General features: G+C 64.5%; 3 protein-coding genes across 5 annotated transcripts in view; 2 read left to right on the top strand and 1 right to left on the bottom strand.

The window, feature by feature from the left end:
- The window catches only part of PODXL2 (podocalyxin like 2), a 47929-nt gene extending 47531 nt beyond the window's left edge, over positions 1–398 (top strand). Inside the window, exon 8 of the mRNA XM_025272459.2 lies at positions 45–398. Coding sequence (XP_025128244.1) covers positions 45–257 — 213 coding nt within the window. The 3' untranslated portion in view covers positions 258–398. The remainder of the gene's footprint in view (positions 1–44) is intronic.
- A 185-nt stretch (positions 399–583) lies between these two features.
- On the top strand, positions 584–5929 carry ABTB1 (ankyrin repeat and BTB domain containing 1). 2 transcript variants are annotated; one of them, XM_006078833.3, is made up of 12 exons: positions 584–714; positions 1644–1706; positions 1780–1835; positions 2535–2679; positions 2760–2919; positions 2987–3032; positions 3317–3412; positions 3501–3619; positions 3777–3872; positions 3948–4115; positions 4513–4713; positions 4779–5929. In XM_006078833.3, exons 1-12 carry the CDS (start codon positions 659–661, stop codon positions 4983–4985), a joined length of 1413 nt encoding a protein of 470 aa, XP_006078895.1. In that variant the 5' UTR covers positions 584–658; the 3' UTR covers positions 4986–5929. The 2 variants fall into 2 exon arrangements, with proteins under 2 accessions (XP_006078895.1, XP_006078893.1); XM_006078831.3 differs by having other exon boundaries at positions 3777–4115.
- Positions 5930–12360: 6431 nt separating this feature from the next.
- MGLL (monoglyceride lipase) overlaps positions 12361–16876 on the bottom strand; it is an 86882-nt gene continuing 82366 nt past the window's right edge. For both annotated transcript variants that reach the window (XM_025272462.3, XR_006547300.2), the window contains 2 exons: positions 16228–16443; positions 12361–14526 (listed from right to left, as the gene is read on the bottom strand). In XM_025272462.3, the coding sequence (XP_025128247.1) occupies positions 14401–14526; positions 16228–16443 (342 nt within the window). In that variant the 3' untranslated portion in view covers positions 12361–14400. The remainder of the gene's footprint in view (positions 14527–16227; positions 16444–16876) is intronic.

The raw sequence follows: 16876 nt of genomic DNA, 5'->3' as shown, positions 1-16876 counted from the left end.
GCGCGGGGTTCGGCGCGCTCGTCCAGCGGCCCGTCCCGCCGCAGTCGCACGGCGAGGAGCTGCGCTTCGTGGAGAACGGCTGCCACGACAACCCCACGCTGGACGTGGCCAGCGACAGCCAGTCGGAGATGCAAGAGAAGCAGCCCAGCCTGAACGGCGGCGGCGCCGTCAACGGCCCGGGGGGCTGGAGCGCGCTCATGGGGGGCAAGCGCGACCCCGAGGACTCGGACGTGTTCGAGGAGGACACGCACCTGTGAGGGGCTGTGCCCCGCCCGGCCCTCGGCGCAGGGCCCCCCGCTTTCCCTGACTCAGGACGCACCTCGGCCCCGCCCCCGCCCCCGCCCGACGCCCCTCGAGGCCGCCCCGGGACCCCATTAAAGCCGTCCGGAGAGCACGCCGGCCCGCGTCCCCTGCGCGACTCGTTCTTGTGCTGGGCGGGGGTGAAGGGGCGGGTGGGCTGCGGGCGGGGCGCCGCCTCCCCCCTCGCCCGCCTCCTGCCCTCTCGGCCCTCCCCTCCTCTCGGTCCTCCGGTCGCCAGGCGCCGCTAGGGAGCGGGCGGGGCGGGCGGGCGGCGAGTGTTTATATCCGGAGGGCGGGGCGTGTTGATATCCGGCGGGCGCCGCCGCCCGAGGTGGCTCGGCGTCGGGGCATCTGTGCCATGGATACCTGCGATCTGTTCTCCAGCTGCAGGAAGGGGGACGTGGGCCGAGTGCGGTGAGGACGCGTGGTCCCCGCGAGGGTGCGGGGGCGGTCCACGGAGCGCCCGCTGGGGGTTGGGGGAGGGCACGGGCCGGCCCAGGCGTGGATCCCCGCCCCCAGCCGGCGCCCGGGCTCCAAAGCAGGGCCCTTCTGGTCGAGGAATTCCTCCGAGCGGGGACGCGGGTGCTGGCGTGACTTGTCCCGGGGTTCCGGTGAGCTTAGGGTTAGGACTGTGACGCGGACGCCCGGAGGAGGAGCAGAGGGTGGAGAGAAGGGAAGGGCCCGGCGGTCAGACCCTGGGGGCGGGCCTGGGACCCCCGGCGTGGCTACTCTGATGAGCCACGGACCGGTGCTGGGAACGTCTGGGGCCGGAGTCAGGCTCCGGTTGTCGGAGAGCCTGGGCGCTGTCAGCGCCGTCACCGCGGCCGCGCCGGAGGGGGTGCGGCTTGCTTGGGAGGTGAGGTGCCTAATGTTTCCCTTCTCCGTCTTCCCCTGGAGCCCTCCCCGGGGCTAGTCCCGACTTTCGAGTCCTGCTGTCTCGCTAGGCTCCTCCCCAGGTCGGGTGCCACTTGGGGTTTACTTGGTAGCCTCCAAAGCCTGGTTCTCTTCAGAACACACTGGGTCCCTCCTGCCTGGGCATCCTCAGTGGCCCTCCCTACCCCCGCCCGCCTGCCGCCCACCTTCTGGAGTCTGTCACTTCACTCCCACGCCTCCGGGACCCTGCAGGCCTCCTGCTGGGCGGACCCTCCGAGCGCTGTCAGCCGGTGCTCAGCCTCTTCCGCGCTGAGGCCCCTGAGGCCTACACTCCCACGCCCACACCCTGACCTGGCTGCTTGGCCTTCAGCGCCTGTCCTGCTCTGTCTCTGCCTCACCTGCCCTCACCGGGGAGGCTTCCCTCCTTCCCCTCCCGCAGGTCTTATCTAACCCCCATCCCCTCTGCCCAGGTACCTGCTGGAGCAGCGAGATGTGGAGGTGAACGTGCGGGACAAATGGGACAGCACCCCGCTGTGAGTGCCGGGCCAGGGGGAGGCGGGCGGGTGGGCGGGCGGGCCTGACGGCGCCCTTGCCCCATCCCCTCAGGTACTACGCCTGCCTCTGTGGACACGAGGAGCTGGTGCTCTACCTGCTGGCCAACGGTGAGTGCAGGGTGGGCACGTTCCTGCACCCCTCAGGGGTGCTCTCAGAACCGGTCCCCGACTCCCATCTCCGGGGCCCAGCTCAGCATCTGCCCAGAGCCCGGGAGGCCAGTCTGACCGGGGTGAAGTCCCGCAGGGCCTCCCAGCCACGCCTCCCGCGAGCTGGAGAACCTGGCTGTGTCCGAGCTGCCCCGTGAAGTGTGCCCATCTGCCCCCGGCCTGCCCCCGCAGGTACCACTGCTTTTCCTCGGGGCCTGGCCATGTGCCGTTCCCTCTGCTCGGCTGGCTCTTTCCCAGGGGTTCGCTTGGTTCAGATCCCTGCTCCTCGTCTGCCCCGGCGCCTCCATGGCCACCCCGTGGCAGCTGCACCACATCCAGCCTTCACCTTCTTAGTTTTCTTCAGAGCCCCTGACCTCACTTGCTAGCCTGTGTGTGTTCCTCTGCCCCTTGAAGCCCCGTTTTCTGCGGACAGGGGACCTTCTGTCTGGGGTGTCTCCCCGGGGCCCAGCATAGGCCAGGCCGGCCTCCAGGGTGTCTGTGCTCAGTGGCGTGCCTCCGGGGCCTGGCGGGGAGGGTGCTGGGGGCAGGGCGGTCCCGGGGCCCTGTGTGTGTCTGTGTGTGGTGGGGTGAGCAGCTCCCCGTCCCCAGCCGTGGCGGGCAGTCCCAGGCCCCGCTGACGGGCAGCTCTGCCGCCCTCAGGAGCCCGCTGCGAGGCCAACACCTTCGATGGTGAGCGCTGCCTCTACGGCGCGCAGAGCGACGCCATCCGCCGGGCGCTGCGTGACTACAGGCAGGTGACGGCCTCCTTCTGGCGGCGGGACCTCTACTACAGCTTCCTGCTGCGGTGAGCCGGCCTGCCGGGGCCTGTGGGGGCGGGCTCTCCACTGAGCGGGACTCTGAGCACACCACTGGCCCCGCCCACAGGCTCCTGGAGCAGGGCCTCCACAGCGACGTGGTCTTCGTGGTGCACGGCAGGGCCTTCCGGGCGCACCGCGGTGTGCTGGGCGCGCGCAGCACCTATTTCGCCCACATGCTCGACACCAAGTGGAAGGGCAGGAGCGCGGTGGTCCTCAGGCACCCCCTGGTGCGTCAGCGGGCGCGAGGGGAGGCGCGCCTGGCGTGGCCGTCCCTGACCCTGTCTCTGCCCACAGATCAACCCCGTGGCCTTCGGGGCCTTGTTGCAGTACCTGTACACAGGTGAGCCGCGCTTGATGGGCAGGGGCTAGGGCAGCAGACGTGGGCTTGGGGCCGCCGTTTCCCTCTGGGGCTCGTCTACTGAGGCGGGATGGTCCAGCTGCCTCCTCGGTCAGCTCGTCCACCCACGGTCTGAGGCCCTCTTGCTGTCCTGGGGCCTGAGAGGTCGGACGGTGGCCCTGTAGCCAGTGGTTGGGCAGATGGACCACCCACCTCCTGGGGGTTTGGGGGGCAGCCGAGGGCTTCCTCAGTCCCTGAGTCTCCCCCTGTGCTGCCCCCACACCCAGGCTGCCTGGACGTCGGCGTGGAGCACGTCAGCGACTGCGAGCGCCTGGCCCGGCAGTGCCAGCTATGGGGCCTGCTTGGCGGCCTGGAGGCCAAGCGTGAGTGGGGCCGTTCCGCCCTCAGGCCCTGGGCTCAGGCGGGCACCTGCGGGCCGCCCACCCCATGAACCCGCGCTCTTCCCCGCAGAGGCGTCTAAGCCGGGCGTGTGCATGAAGGTGCTGACCATCGAGCCCCCCCAGGCGGACCCGCAGTTGCGGGAGGACCTGGCCCTACTGGCTGATTGCGCCCTGCCCCCTGAGCTCCGGGTAAGGCCCCGCCCTGGGCTGCGGCTTAAACCCAGAGCCTGGCGCTCTCGTGTCTAACTGACCCTGGAGCAGCGTCACCTTCCAGGGTGAGCTAGGAGGGGCCCGGGCCGGGCGCTCTCCCTCCTGCCTGCCCTGAGGCTGCCCCGCCTCCCCCCAGGGCGATCTCGGGGAGCTGCCCTTCCCCTGCGATGGCCTCAGCAGCTGCCCTGACGTCTGCTTCCGTGTCGGCGGTTACGACTTCCTCTGTCACAAGGTACGCGGCTTCTCCTGCAGACGCCCGCCCAGCCCTCCTCCCGGGGCAGCCCCTCCTGAGCCCAGCCTCCCACAGGCCTTCTTCTGTGGCCGCAGCGAGTACTTCCGGGCCCTGCTGGACGACCACTTCCAGGAGAGCGAGCAGCTGGAGGCCTCGGGCGGTCTCCCGGCCGTCACCCTGCACAGCGTCTCGCCCGAGGTCTTCACGCACGTACTGTACTACGTGTACAGCGACCACACCGAGGTGCGTCACACGTCTGACTGTCGAGGGGAGTGTGCGCCGTGTGGGCTGCTCCTCCAGCCAGGGCGCGCCCGGGACCCCAGGATGCCCTCAGCTGCCCCGAAGGCAGCCGGCGTGCGTGCAGTCACCGTCACAGAGGCCCCAAGAAACAGCGGCTGAGGAGGAGGGCTTCTCCTCTGCGGTGACGCCCAGGGCAGGGACAGCACCCCACCGGGAGGGCTCGGGGGACAGCACCCTCCGCAGGCTCCCGTCACCGCCACTCCTGGACAAGGGGACGCCCAAGCAGGGGCCTGCCCAGCAGCAGCAGGCGCGGGTCTCAGGGCCCAGCCAGCCTGCGCTGTGAGCCCAGGGGCCCCGTCTTCAGTCCCCAGGCGCCCTCCCTCACCCTCTGTCGTTGCAGCTGCCGCCCGAGCTGGCCTACGACGTGCTGAGCGTGGCCGACATGTACCTGCTGCCGGGCCTGAAGCAGCTGTGTGGCCGCAGCTTAGCCCAGCTGCTGGACGAGGACAGCGTGGTGGGGGTGTGGCGCGTGGCCAAGCTGTTCGGCCTTGCGCGCCTGGAGGACCAGTGTACCAAGTACATGGCCAGGGTCATTGAGAAGGTGAGTGTGGGCCCCGGGCGGCTGGGCCTGGGTGAAGGACAGACCCTGATCTGGCCTGTCCACAGCTGGTGCAGCAGGAGGACTTTGTGGAGGCCGTGCGGGAGGAGGCCGCGGCTGTGGCCGGCCGGCAGGAGACGGACTCCATCCCGCTGGTGGACGACATCCGATTCCACATGGGCAGCCTGGTGCAGACCTGCCACGCCATGGAGCAGGCTGCACAGCGCCTGCGGGTGCTGGAAGAGCTGCTGGTGTCCATTGGCCTGGACTGCTGACCGCTGCACACGGGGCCGTCGGGGAGCCGGGGTCATCCCAGTGGCTGCAGAGGCTCCCTCCACTCTGCCTGGGGCCCCGAGAGGCTCACCTGGGGATGAGGCCTTTCTCAGTACAAACCAGCCCCCGAGCTCCGGGGCTGGATACCACTCAGGGCATCCTGGAGTGAGGGTCTCTGAGGGCCTCCCTCCTTCAGCCCCCGCCCCTCCTGCCATGTCTCCCTGGGGAGCTGGCTTCTTTGCACAGAGCCGCCATGAGCGGGCCAGAACGTCAGTGTGGCAATAAAGCTTGACTTCACTGTGGGAGCCTGTGTGCCAGGACTGGCTAGGGGGCCTCATCAACAAGAGATGGTGTTGGCTGGGACCCTGAGACCTGCCTGCCGGGACTGGCCCTCTGCCAGCCAGGCTCCTTTTGCTGAGGTCAGCCTGTCCCCCGCCCTTGGGGGCCAGGGCGGGCTTGGAGGAGCCAGCAGTTGCTTCCCCGGCGACGAGGGGAGCCGTCTGCGATCTGGTGCGCACTTAGTGAGCCCTGCTGTTCTTACCGCCGTGGGGCTGAGGACAGAAGCCACTGTCTGTCTGACCTCAGCCTGGAGCCCAGCTCCCCATGCCTGCTTCTAAGCGAATGGTCGAATCAGTGTTCAGACATGTTACTGGGGAAAATGATCTGTGCATTCTATCCCAAGCCTGGATCCCAGCAGTGTTCACATCTGGGGAGGAAGGCCAACCACCAAGACAGGACGCAGTGGCGGGGGAGCAGCTGTCGGTAACACGGAGTGTAGCAGCAGCTTGTGGCCCCAGGAGACGGCCTGGCGGCGCGGCACGGGCCACAGGCAGGGATGCTGCTCGGTCGTCCCAGGGGGCCCGGGGCACAGCCATGGCCGATGTTCCTGTGAGAATTGTCGGCATTTGGGTCACTAATGACATTAAAATATCGCTTATCTTGATTACCCAGGTTTTCGGTGCTCCTTAAGTTTTGTGCCCAAGGCAGGTGCTTTACTTGCCTCACCCTAGTTCTGGCCCTAACCCCAAAATAGTTCTTACTCCTTCTGTAGTAGCCTTCCCACCTGCAGGAATGAAGGCTTTGGGTGTGTGCTTTGTTCCACCTGGAAAACTGCCTAGCCTTCAGGTCCCCGTCTCCCTGCAGCAGGCTGAGGAGGGGCTGGGGGCAGCAGAAAGCTGGGCATGCAGCCCCAGGGCTGGGGGCCGCCCGCCTTCCTGGAGCACAAGTTCTGAAGGCATCAGCAGCTCTCACCTGGGTAAGGTCTGAACTGCAGCCTCAGGTGGGGACAAAGGAAGAACCTTCTGGAAGCCTGGCTGCGAGTCCCTTTGGCGACCTGTGCCACGGCAGCTGGGCCCTGGGCTGGAGCCGCAGCGCCCGTCCTTAAGGTGTGTGCGGGGCGGCGCTGCCAGCCCCCAATGCCGGTGTGTGTCCCAGGGTCCTGAGGGGCCCCTGCAGGAGTGGGGTCCACCCACTGAGGCTCACTGTGCCCTTGCCGTGTGTGTGTGGGGGGGTGGGCGGGGCGGTGTGGTGCCACCAGCCCCCAACGCTGGTGTGTATCCCAAGGGTCCCCAGGACCGTGGGCTCAGCCCACAGCTTCGCGGGAACTCTTCTTGAAAGCGGAACATGCGCAGCTGGGCACGTGGCGCAGCCCTCTCCACCTGTGGGGTCTCGGACCCTTGTGTGCTCTTCCCGAGCCCTCTCAGTCAACGCAGCAGATGCCGGTCGGGCTCTGAGGGTCTCTCCTGGCACCTCAGCCCCCGTCGGGGCCCCGCCTCGCCCCCCACCCGCTCACCTATGTGTCGGCCTCTGCGGGTGGACATGGCCCGGGTCTCTCTCCCTCAGAGCCTCAGGTGCACACCTGGCTCCTGCCCCAGCTCCCCTGCCCTCAGCTGCGGCCAGGCCCGCAAAGGACGGCTCTGATTTAGAGCCTGCAAAGCCCTCTTTCCTCTCCGCCCTCCCTGCCGGCCGGGAGGAGTACGCCCTGGCAGGAGCAGGAGCTGGCACGTTGGTCCACAGGCAGGAAGCCCTGCGCTTCAGTCAGGACCATGAGGGCACGGGAGACAGGTGCGGCTGCCCCCTCCCTCCCGTCCCCCCAGCCTGCCCCGTCAGGGGCTGTGTCAGCCCGGGCTCCAGCCAGGGCCGTGGGCGCCGCCCAGCAGCTGGGCTTGGCGTTGCAGCCGCTGGATGCACTTCCTCACACACCGTCCTGGGGGCTGCTGCCCTCAGAGCCCAGCCCCTCCGATGGCCCCTCCCGCCACCCCTTCTGCTCTCGCCTGGTGCTCCATCGGCTTTTCCTGCCCTGCTGCCCTTGGGCAAGCCATGTCACCCCACCTGGTTCTGGGAGCAGCTCCCATGACCGTGGGGCACAGGCTACGCAATAGCCCTCAGGAGGAGTGTCCGTGGGGCAGGGACTGCCCAGGAAGACTGCCCACGACCCACACCCCAGGGAAGCATTTTCATATGCTAAACAGGGATTAGTGGTCACACCATCTCCCAGAGTAGATACGGTCTGAAAGCAGTGCAGGCCACCACACCAAAGTAAACCAAACCAGCGATAGGGACCAGCGTACGGGTCTCCTGCCTCAGTTCTGACTGCCATACAGAAGGGCGGCCCACTCCATCGGACTTGGGAGTGGGTCGTCTGTCCTTCAGGTCCACACGCCACGCGGGGGGGCCTCTGCCTGGGGGCAAGGCCAGCTCTGGCCCCCAGGGAGCCTGCCCCACGGCGAGAACAGCATCAGACGTCATCTCAGGAGAGCAGCCAAGGCTGCAGAGTAGAGACAGCCTGAGCCCACCTCCCACGAGCACGCCGGCCGTCGATGGAGAAAACCAAAGCCTCCCTGAGATGACCTGCCGCTGACGACATGAAGAAGGAACCACAGCAAGACGGCGGAGTCCCCCAGCCTGGGGGAGGTGACGCTGCAGAGCATCCCCCGGGACTGAGCGCTGGGAGCCCACCCTGCTCCCCATGTGGGGGTGTGACCCCGGGGCCCCCGGAGCATCTGGCTGCGAAGGCGTGAGGCAGAGACCCACAGACTCAGACTAACACGGCCGCACAGAACCTCACGCACACCGAGCCGGGCAGGAGCCTGGGCCGGACCTACTTGCTGCCCGCGGAGCGTCTCCTGCAGAGACAGGGCAGCCGGGGCTCGCCTGGACACACACTGGCCCCGTGAACACGGCCTCTGGGCTGAGATCTGGGCCCATCAGACCCAGAGCTGGGAGACTCAGTCACACACCCCGGGGCGGGGTCACAGCCCCAGCTGGCAGCAGACAGGCCACCTTGAGACCCCCCTGACCCCCCTAGTGGACACGGCCCTGCCCACCAGACGGCCAGGACGTAGCGCCGTCCACCCATGGGGCTGGGCGGGCGCTGGGCCTGCCCTCCAGGGAGGCTGCTAGGCCAGCCTCGCCCACCAGAGGGAGACACCCAGCCACGGAAACCAGAGTCTAAACTGGACAGCTACATGTAAAAGAAATCAGAACGTTCTCTAACACCACACACAGAAACACACAGAGTGGATTAAAGACCTACATATAAGCTGGCGACTGTAAGACTACTAGAGGAAACAGGCAGAACTCCCTTTGACATAAATCACAGCAGTATCTTCTTGGATCCATTTCCTAGAGTAATGAAAATAAACGGGACTTACAAGCTTTTGCACAGAAAAACAAGCCATAACAGGAACAGACAACCCACAGAATGGGAGGAAAGACTTGCAAACAAGATGACTGGCAAGGGATTCGTCTCCAAAACACACAAGCAGCTCCTAAAGCTCAGGATCAAAACAACAAACAGTCCAATCAAAAGAACAGGCAGGGATCTATATAGACATTTCCCCAAGAAGACATACAAACAGGCAAGAGGCACAGGAAACGCTGCTCAGCATCACTAACACAGACATGCAAATCAAAACTGCAGTGAGGTATCACCTCACACTCGTCAGGATGGCCCTCATCAGAAAGTCTAGAAATAGCAAATGCTGGAGAGAGAGTCGAGAAAAGGGAATGCACCTCCACTGTTCATGGAAATGTGAACTGGTGCAGCCACTACAGAGAACAGTATGAAAGTTCCTTAAAAAACCAAACGTAGAATTACCGTATGACTCAGCATTACCACTCCTGGGCACACATCTAGAGAAAAGCACAATTTGAAACATGCAACCCAGTCAGTCTTCATAGCAGCACTGCTGACAGCAGCCAAGGCTGGAGACGAGGCGTCAGCCGAGGAGTGGGTGCAGACGATGCGGCACGCGCGCTCTGCAACGGAAGGCCGCTCAGCCGTCAAACGCTGCCGTCTGCAGCAACACGGACGGGCCGCTCAGCCGTCAAACACCGTGCCGTCTGCAGCAACACGGACGGGCCGCTCAGCCGTCAAACACCGTGCCGTCTGCAGCAACACGGACGGGCCGCTCAGCCGTCAAACACCGTGCCGTCTGCAGCAACACGGATGGGTGTGGAGACTACTCGGTCACACACAGACACCTATCGCTTCTATGTGAAATCTTTAAAAAATGATGCAAATGGACTTACAAAATACAGACTCACAGATTTAAAAACCATGGTTATCAGTGGGGAATGAGGGCAGGGATAACTTAGGAGTTTGGGTTCACACAGATACACGACTACACACACAGCAACCAACAAGGACCTGTGTGGTGCTGCTCAGTGCTCGCTGATGACCTACAAGGCAAAGGAGCCAAAGAAGAAAGGGCGCCTGCAGACGGAAAACCGAATCACTCAGTTGTACCCCTGAAGCTAGCACAACGCTAAATCGCTTATGCGCTGCGTTAAGTTGCCTCATTTGTGTCTGACCCTCTGCAACCCCACGAACTGTAGCCCACCAGACTCCTCTGCCCAGGGGATTCCCCAGGCAAGAATACTGGAGTGGGTAGCCATGCCCTTCTCCAGGGGATCTTCCCGATCCCAGAGATCGAACCTACATCTCAGGTCTCCTGAATTGGCAGGTGGGTTCTTTACCACCAGCGCCGCCTGGGAAGCCAAAACACCATCAGTTCAGTTCAGTTGCTCAGTCATGTCCAACTCTTTGCAACCCCAAGGACTACAGAGTCAGACACAACTGAGCGACTGAACTGATAAGGTTTTTGGCAAAAGCTATGTTCCCATGTGGAAACTTCTGAAAGAGATGGGAATACCAGACCACCTGACCTGCCTCTTGAGAAATCTGTATGCAAATCAGGAAGCAACAGTTAGAACTGAACATGGAACAACAGACTGGTTCCAAATAGGAAAAAGAGTATGTCAAGGCTATATATTGTTATATATTATTTATATGCAGAGTACATCATGAGAAACGCTGAGTTGGAAGAAGCACAAGCTGGAATCAAGATTGCTGGGAGAAATATCAATAACCTCAGATATGCAGATGACACCACCCTTATGGCAGAAAGTGAACAGGAACTAAAAAGCCTCTTGATGAAGGTGAAAGAGAAGAGTGAAAAAGCTGGCTTAAAACTCAACATTCAGAAAACGAAGATCATGGCATCCGGTCCCATCACTTCATGGGAAATAGATGGGGAAACAGTGGAAACAGTGTCAGACTTTATTTTTGGGGGCTCCAAAATCACTGCAGATGGTGACTGCAGCCATGAAATTAAGACGCTTACTCCTTGGAAGGAAAGTTATGACCAACCTAGATAGCATACTCAAAAGCAGAGACATTACTTTGCCAACAAAGGTCCATCTAGTCAAGGCTATGGTTTTGTGAGTTGGACTGTGAAGAAAGCTGAGCACTGAAGAATTGATGCTTTTGAACTGTGGTGTTGGAGAAGACTCTTGAGAGTCCCTTGGACTGCAAGGAGATCCAACCAGTCCATTCTGAAGGAGATCAGCCCTGGGATTTCTTTGAAAGGAATGATACTAAAGCTGAAACGCCAGGAGTTGACTCATTGGAAAAGACTCTGATGCTGGGAGGGATTGGGGGTAGGAGGAGAAGGGGACGACAGAAGATGAGATGGCTGGATGGCATCACCAACTCGATGGACGTGAGTCTGAGTGAACTCTGGGAGTTTGTGATGGACAGGGAGGCCTGGCGTGCTGCGATTCATGGGGTCCCAAAGAGTCGGACACGACTGAGCAACTGAACTGAACTGATGTTCCCATGTAAAATAAAAATTACAAAAAGGAAACCATAGTCCTGTACCCCCCAGTCCTGGCCCACCTAGAGAAGACCAGACCCAGAGGCTCCCCCACCCCTGGGACCAGCTGGGCCCCAGCCCTGCACACTAGCAGCCAAAGCAAGGTTTGGGATGCCCTGGGCCCCCCACTTCACTATAGGGAGCCGTGCCCCCCTCCCCAGTGGTCCCCCACTCCAGGACCAGCTCCGCCTGCCTGTAGGGGGCACCACCACCTCAGGCCTGGCTTCCCCGCCAGGGGTGGGCGCGGCCCAGAGCCTCCTGGGCCGACTCTGCCCCCAGTGAGCTGGCACCAGCCGGGGGCCCTAGGATTCTGGAAGCGGCCGCCGCGTGACCTGGCCACCCACCTGCCCGCCAGAGCCCCCATCAGTGCCCAGGGAGAGGGGACGCCCAGGACACTCCCAGCTCGCCCGGAACCAAGAGACGGAAAACAAATGGCAACGTGGACAGGAGGAGCCGGCAGAGGAGCGCGGCCCAGACGAGGAACAGGACAGACCCCAGCAGCAGACCTGAGTGACGCGGGATGGGCCGCCCACCGCAGGGGTTCAGAGCGCTGACTGCGGACGACCTGGGACTCGGGGCAGAAAGATGCACAGGGTGGTTGAGAATTTCAGAACAGCAGCAGCAGCGCACTAAACCCAGCGCCCTTGGAGGGGCGGCCTTGGGTGGGGCGCGGGTGTTCGCGGTGAAGTGGGCCTGCACCCATGACCCCAGCACCGGGTTCTGGCCCAGAGAGTGCCTCTCCCTATTCCTCGGCAACACTGGCCCTGGACCCAGGGACCAGACCGTTCTGATGAAGACCCAGTTCCCGCAGCTTGGTTCCAGAGGGCACAGGGCTCCAAGGGTCCCCCGAAGGCTGGCTGTGGGCCGACAGGCTTGGAGGGTTGGGGCCGGAAGAGCCACCATCTGAGTCACTGGACACTAACCCTGGCCGCCCTGCGGGACAGGAGGCGGGCAGGGATGGGCCTAGGGCTGGAGGGAGATGGTCTGCAGGACACGCTTGGGGCTCGGGGGACGGGTGGAAGGCGGGCATGCAGATTGCTGCCTCAGCTGTGGAGGAGCTGTGGTGGGTGAGGCGGCGGGGCAGCCCCAGGTCGGGGGACCAGGGTGCCTTCCTAACCCGTCAGGAGTCAGGGGCCCACAGAGCGTGGTCAGCCAGGAGGCCACCCGTCTCTGCAGGGCATGCCGGGGTCGATCAGACAGACAGGCAGGCGGCGGCGGCGGCGGCAGAAACCATGGTTTATTAGGGTTAGCTGTGTCGGTCCCGCATTATCTGTTACCTGACACACAGGGCCCCACTGACAGCGGACGTGGAGGGAGGCGGCTGAGCCGTGGGCATGACAGCAAACCAGGAAATTGCGTGGGAAGTCGCTGTGGTCCAATGTGGGGAGTCAGCAGTCGGCGAGGGGGACGGGGCCTGCGGGGGGCTCCGAGCACCAGGGCCAAGGGCATGCCAGGGTCAGCACCCCGTCCCCAGCAAGAGAGGGCCCAGGGGGCCAGGACCCCCGGTAGCCGTGGGCAGCATCTTCTGGAAAGCCCGTCCGCACAGAACCACCTCCCATGGCCCAGGCAGCCTGAGTGATGGGTCCACACGGGCTCGGCCGCCCGCCCCTCCCTGGCCTCAGTGCTCTGCCCGCCTCAGGCCCAGGCCTGTGCGGCCTTGCCGCCTATGCACACCCGGCTCCCCTGCACCACTGAGGGCCGGGCGGGTGCGGCCCAGGGGCTCTGGGTTCAGCATGGCAGGCAACCCTGATTCAGCACTCGCTGGTACTGCCAGGACGGGGCCCAGACACGGCTGCCCGCACCCTGACCGTGGAGGGCGTGCCCCGGCCCACCCGGTGAGGAAAACAGTCCCCGATCCGAGGAACATCTTTCAAATATGGGCGATTCTTTGACCAGATCGCTGAAGACGGCTGAATGTGCATCTCTGAAAGCTTTTGAAGAAAATAAGTCCATGCGTTGAAAGACTCCTGGTCGGACCACGTGCCCGCCCGGCGTTGGGCTTGGGAAGCGGCCCGCCGTGGTGACATTTCCATACGCGGCGTGGCGGTGGGTGGGTGTGGGCTGGTGCGTGGCATCTCTACGGCTCCTTGGCCCCGGAGGACCACGGGTGGAGCCCCCACGGCATTTTCTACATTCTTTTTCCTCCTCCAAAGGGAAACAGGTCAATGAAGCCACTCTCCATGGGGACCTGGCCGGTCCCCCCACGAGCCCACGTGGCTCCTTCGCCAGGGGGCCCACTCTGGCTCAGCGTGCGCTGGGGGCCCTGGAATGGAGGCGGGGGACCTCCCCAGAAGAGCAGGACGCAGCGGGGCAGCGGCTCCTGCTTCTGGAGGACTGGGCCGAGCTCCACCCAGCCCCAGGTCCAGGGGCCACGCCTTCCCCTCCCAGGTTGCAGCGCCCCCACCACGCTCACACGGATAGCGAAAGCACCCCCTGGGCAGCGGGGGCCCCCGATTACCGTGCCGGCCAGAGCAGGGAGGGCCAAGGGGTGGGGGATGCGGGCAGGGCACCAGTAAGGGGTGGCTGCAGGGGCCCCGATCGCCCTTCCTGCTGGGGCCTTGGGCGGGGCCTCGGGCGGGGCACCACCTGGGACCGGCTCCAGCCCAGCGCCGTCAAGACCCCTGCTTCCCTCCCACAGCCTCCGCGTCTGAACAGACGTCCAGCACAGCGGCCCTCCAAACGTCGGGTGAGCCCTCAAGGAGCAGCGGCCGCCCCCACACGCCCGGGAGCGGGGCGGGGGGTGGTCCCCTTCCCACGCCCAGGCCCCCCTCCCCTGGCCCAGCCCAGCCCCCAGGGCTCACAGCTGACTCGGGCCAGGGTGGGCCCGCAGGCACTTCCGGGCCTCCACAGGCACGCAAGTCAGCCAGGACAGTGGACCTGCCCCATGTCCCATGGCCAGAGGGGCACAGGCAGGGTGCAGGGCGGCGGGAGGGCGCCCTCCAATTATTGCTGGGGTTGGGGGGGGTTCCTGGGACCCTGCAGGGCGGGAGAGGTGGGGCAGGGCTCCGTGTGGCCTCAGGCCTTCCAGCACTTCTCTGGAAAGTGCCCTGACCTCCAGTTTTTGCATAAAGCGTCCACCGTTTAAGGCAGATCCAGTGGTGGACAGCCTGACAGGTGACAAGACTGTCTGAGTCAGTTGTGCTAGGGATTCCTCCAATCTGGGGGTGTGTGTGTGTGTTTCTCGGCCACGTCTGAGAAGCCAGCCCCTGCCCTTCCTCTGCCCGCTTCCCGACAGCGGCCCCGCAGCTGGCCGGGGGGCTCAGGGCGGGCACCCCGTTCCCTCCACCGCTGTCCTTTGCGAGACCCACGTGTTTATCTCCCGGAAGACAGAGCTGGTCACCTCGGGAAGCTCTTTGTGGAGGATGTGGTAGGCACCTTCGTAAATCTGCAACCAGGAGAGACAGGCGGTCAGGACCACAGCAGGTGACGAGGCCACCAGAGAGGACCCCTGCCCTGTGCCAGGCCTGGTCAGCCGGTAGTCTGCAGATGGATGCCCCTGCACGGTCACAGGTCCTGTCCTTACACACCGTCCCCCCAGCCACCCCCACTCTGTCTGTGCTCCTCTCCCTGCAGGGCCCCAGCCTCCCCCATCAGACCCGCATTCTGCCTGCCCACGTGGTGGTCCTGGCAGCACATGGGCCCCCTGAGCTGCAGGCTGGTGTGGCCACGGGATGAGGGGGCTCTGGCCTCCTCCCTCCACGGCCCCCCAGAACCCCGTCCAGGCCCCAGGCTGTAGGAGCCACCTGTGGGTGTACGCCTCAGAATCTATATCTCCAGCCCGACCTCCCTCCGGACTCTCCACGTGTGTAACCAGCAGCCTCCTTGCTATTCCCGGCAACTTCCAACAGGCATCTCCAAATTCCTTTCGTTGACTGCACTAAAATCATGTAACAGAAAACTGACCACCTTAACCACCACTGCGTGTACGGCTCGGGGCGCTCGGTGTCCTGGGTGGCTCTGCAGCGCTCTTCGCAACAGCCGAAAGCCTGGCCCCACCACACGCCCGCTCCCTGCCCTGCTTCCTGCCCCCTGGAGACAGCATGCTGCTTTCTTTTCCCTTCTTTTTTCTGGCTAAGCTACATGGCTTACGAGCTCTCAGTTCTGCGACCAGGGCCCTGGCAGACGAAAGCACCGAGTCCCAACCACGGGGCCACAGCGGATCTCCTCTGCCGTCTACTGCGATGACTTTTGTCAGCTTTGTTCGTTTTCTGGGGGTGTAATCGCACACGCCTTGCGCTCTTGTAAGCGGCTCGTTTCACTGAGCGTAGCCCTCCTCAAGGTGCGTCCACGCTCATGGCAGCAGGAAGCTATCAGAACGCCCCCGCCCCCGCTTTCCAAGGCTGAGTAACGTTCCGCCGAGTGGGATGGACCCCACTGGGCTCGTCGGGCCCGCCTCCGTCTCGGGGCTGCCATGAGCACCGACCTCTGGGCCCCCGCTTTCAGTTCTCTGTCCCAGTTTCAGGAGCGTCAGAACGGGACTCGCGGTCCCCAGGGCCGCATCCCCCAGGTACCATCTCCTTCCAGCCTGCCCCCGTCCCAGGCTCATCTGAGTCTCCCTCTGCCCGCCAGCTGGCCAAGGCTGACCCTCAGAGCAGAGCTGGGGAGGAGGCGGGTGGGCAGAGGACTTGGGGCAGAGCGGAGCTGCAACCCCAGCTCCCGCAGCAGGCGTGGCACCTCAGGGACCACCTGTGTGCCCGTGAACAAGCAGGCAGCCCCAGACTGGGCACCCACGTGGCTGTGCCCATGGGGAGGCCGCTAGGGGTGGGAGTCACGCACGCACGTGTCCTGAGGCTTGTCTGCCCCACCGACCACCCAGAGTCACCTTCAGGCTCGGCCGCCACTCGGTGCGGACACGGCCCATGGGTCCGCTCTCTCCCCGTCCCTGCAGCCGGCCGGCTTACTGGTCTAGAGGGAAGACACTCAGGGGGCTTCCCCACCGGAAATGACACTTTGCCATCCTGTTGTGCCCAACACGCAGGTGATCCCCAGGGAGTGAACGACCAGCTGATGCCTCACCAGCGCCCGGGACACGCCTCCCACGGGCAGGCCCCGCCCTTCCTGATGCGGGGCGGTGGCAGCCGCTCACCTTGAGCGTCTTGTCCTGGCTCTTGGCCGACTCCATGAGCAGGTAGGCGCCCCTGCTATCGCAGAGGCGGTCGGCGGAGCCCTGCAGCAGCAGGAAAGGCAGCGTCAGCTTGGGCAGCGCCCGCTCCACCCGCGACACCGCGTTGAGCAGCTGGATGCCGAAGCAGACTTTGAGCCCCGCCCGGCAGACCAGGGGGTCCGTGTTGTAGATGTCCACCTGCAGGGAGAGGGATGTCCGTCAGACCCTGGGGAGCCGCCCCCCGCACGGCCCCAGGCGCCTCGGCTTCCTGCCGGCCGGCCCTGCACCCTCCCGTCCACGCCCGGGGCCCCCAGACGGGCTCAGCCTCCGTCTGCGCCCCTTCCCATAAGCATGTCGTAGGCTGGCGTCCATGGTTTCACGTGGCGACGGTACCACGGTTGGCGCGGGTCTGTGTCTGGGTCTCTCCCCTGACAGAGGGTCACCGGGGTGAACCCCCTGAGTCGCTGGGGGGCGGTCAGTGCAGGGACGGGGCCTGGGGAGGCCTTGGGCTTCATGCAGTGGCCACCTGCCGTCCCGAGAGGCTGGTCCACTGCCCCGTGTACCCAAGGCCATGGCCGCCCCTCTGCTGGACACGCCGGGCAGCCAAGTCCGCCCTCCTGAGCCATCCGCC

The sequence above is a fragment of the Bubalus bubalis genome, chromosome 21 (assembly GCF_019923935.1).
Source record: "Bubalus bubalis isolate 160015118507 breed Murrah chromosome 21, NDDB_SH_1, whole genome shotgun sequence".
NCBI classification, from domain to species: Eukaryota; Metazoa; Chordata; class Mammalia; order Artiodactyla; family Bovidae; genus Bubalus; species Bubalus bubalis.
The sequence above is the reverse complement of the archived record's forward strand: the minus strand, read 5'-3'. Positions and strand labels throughout refer to the sequence as shown.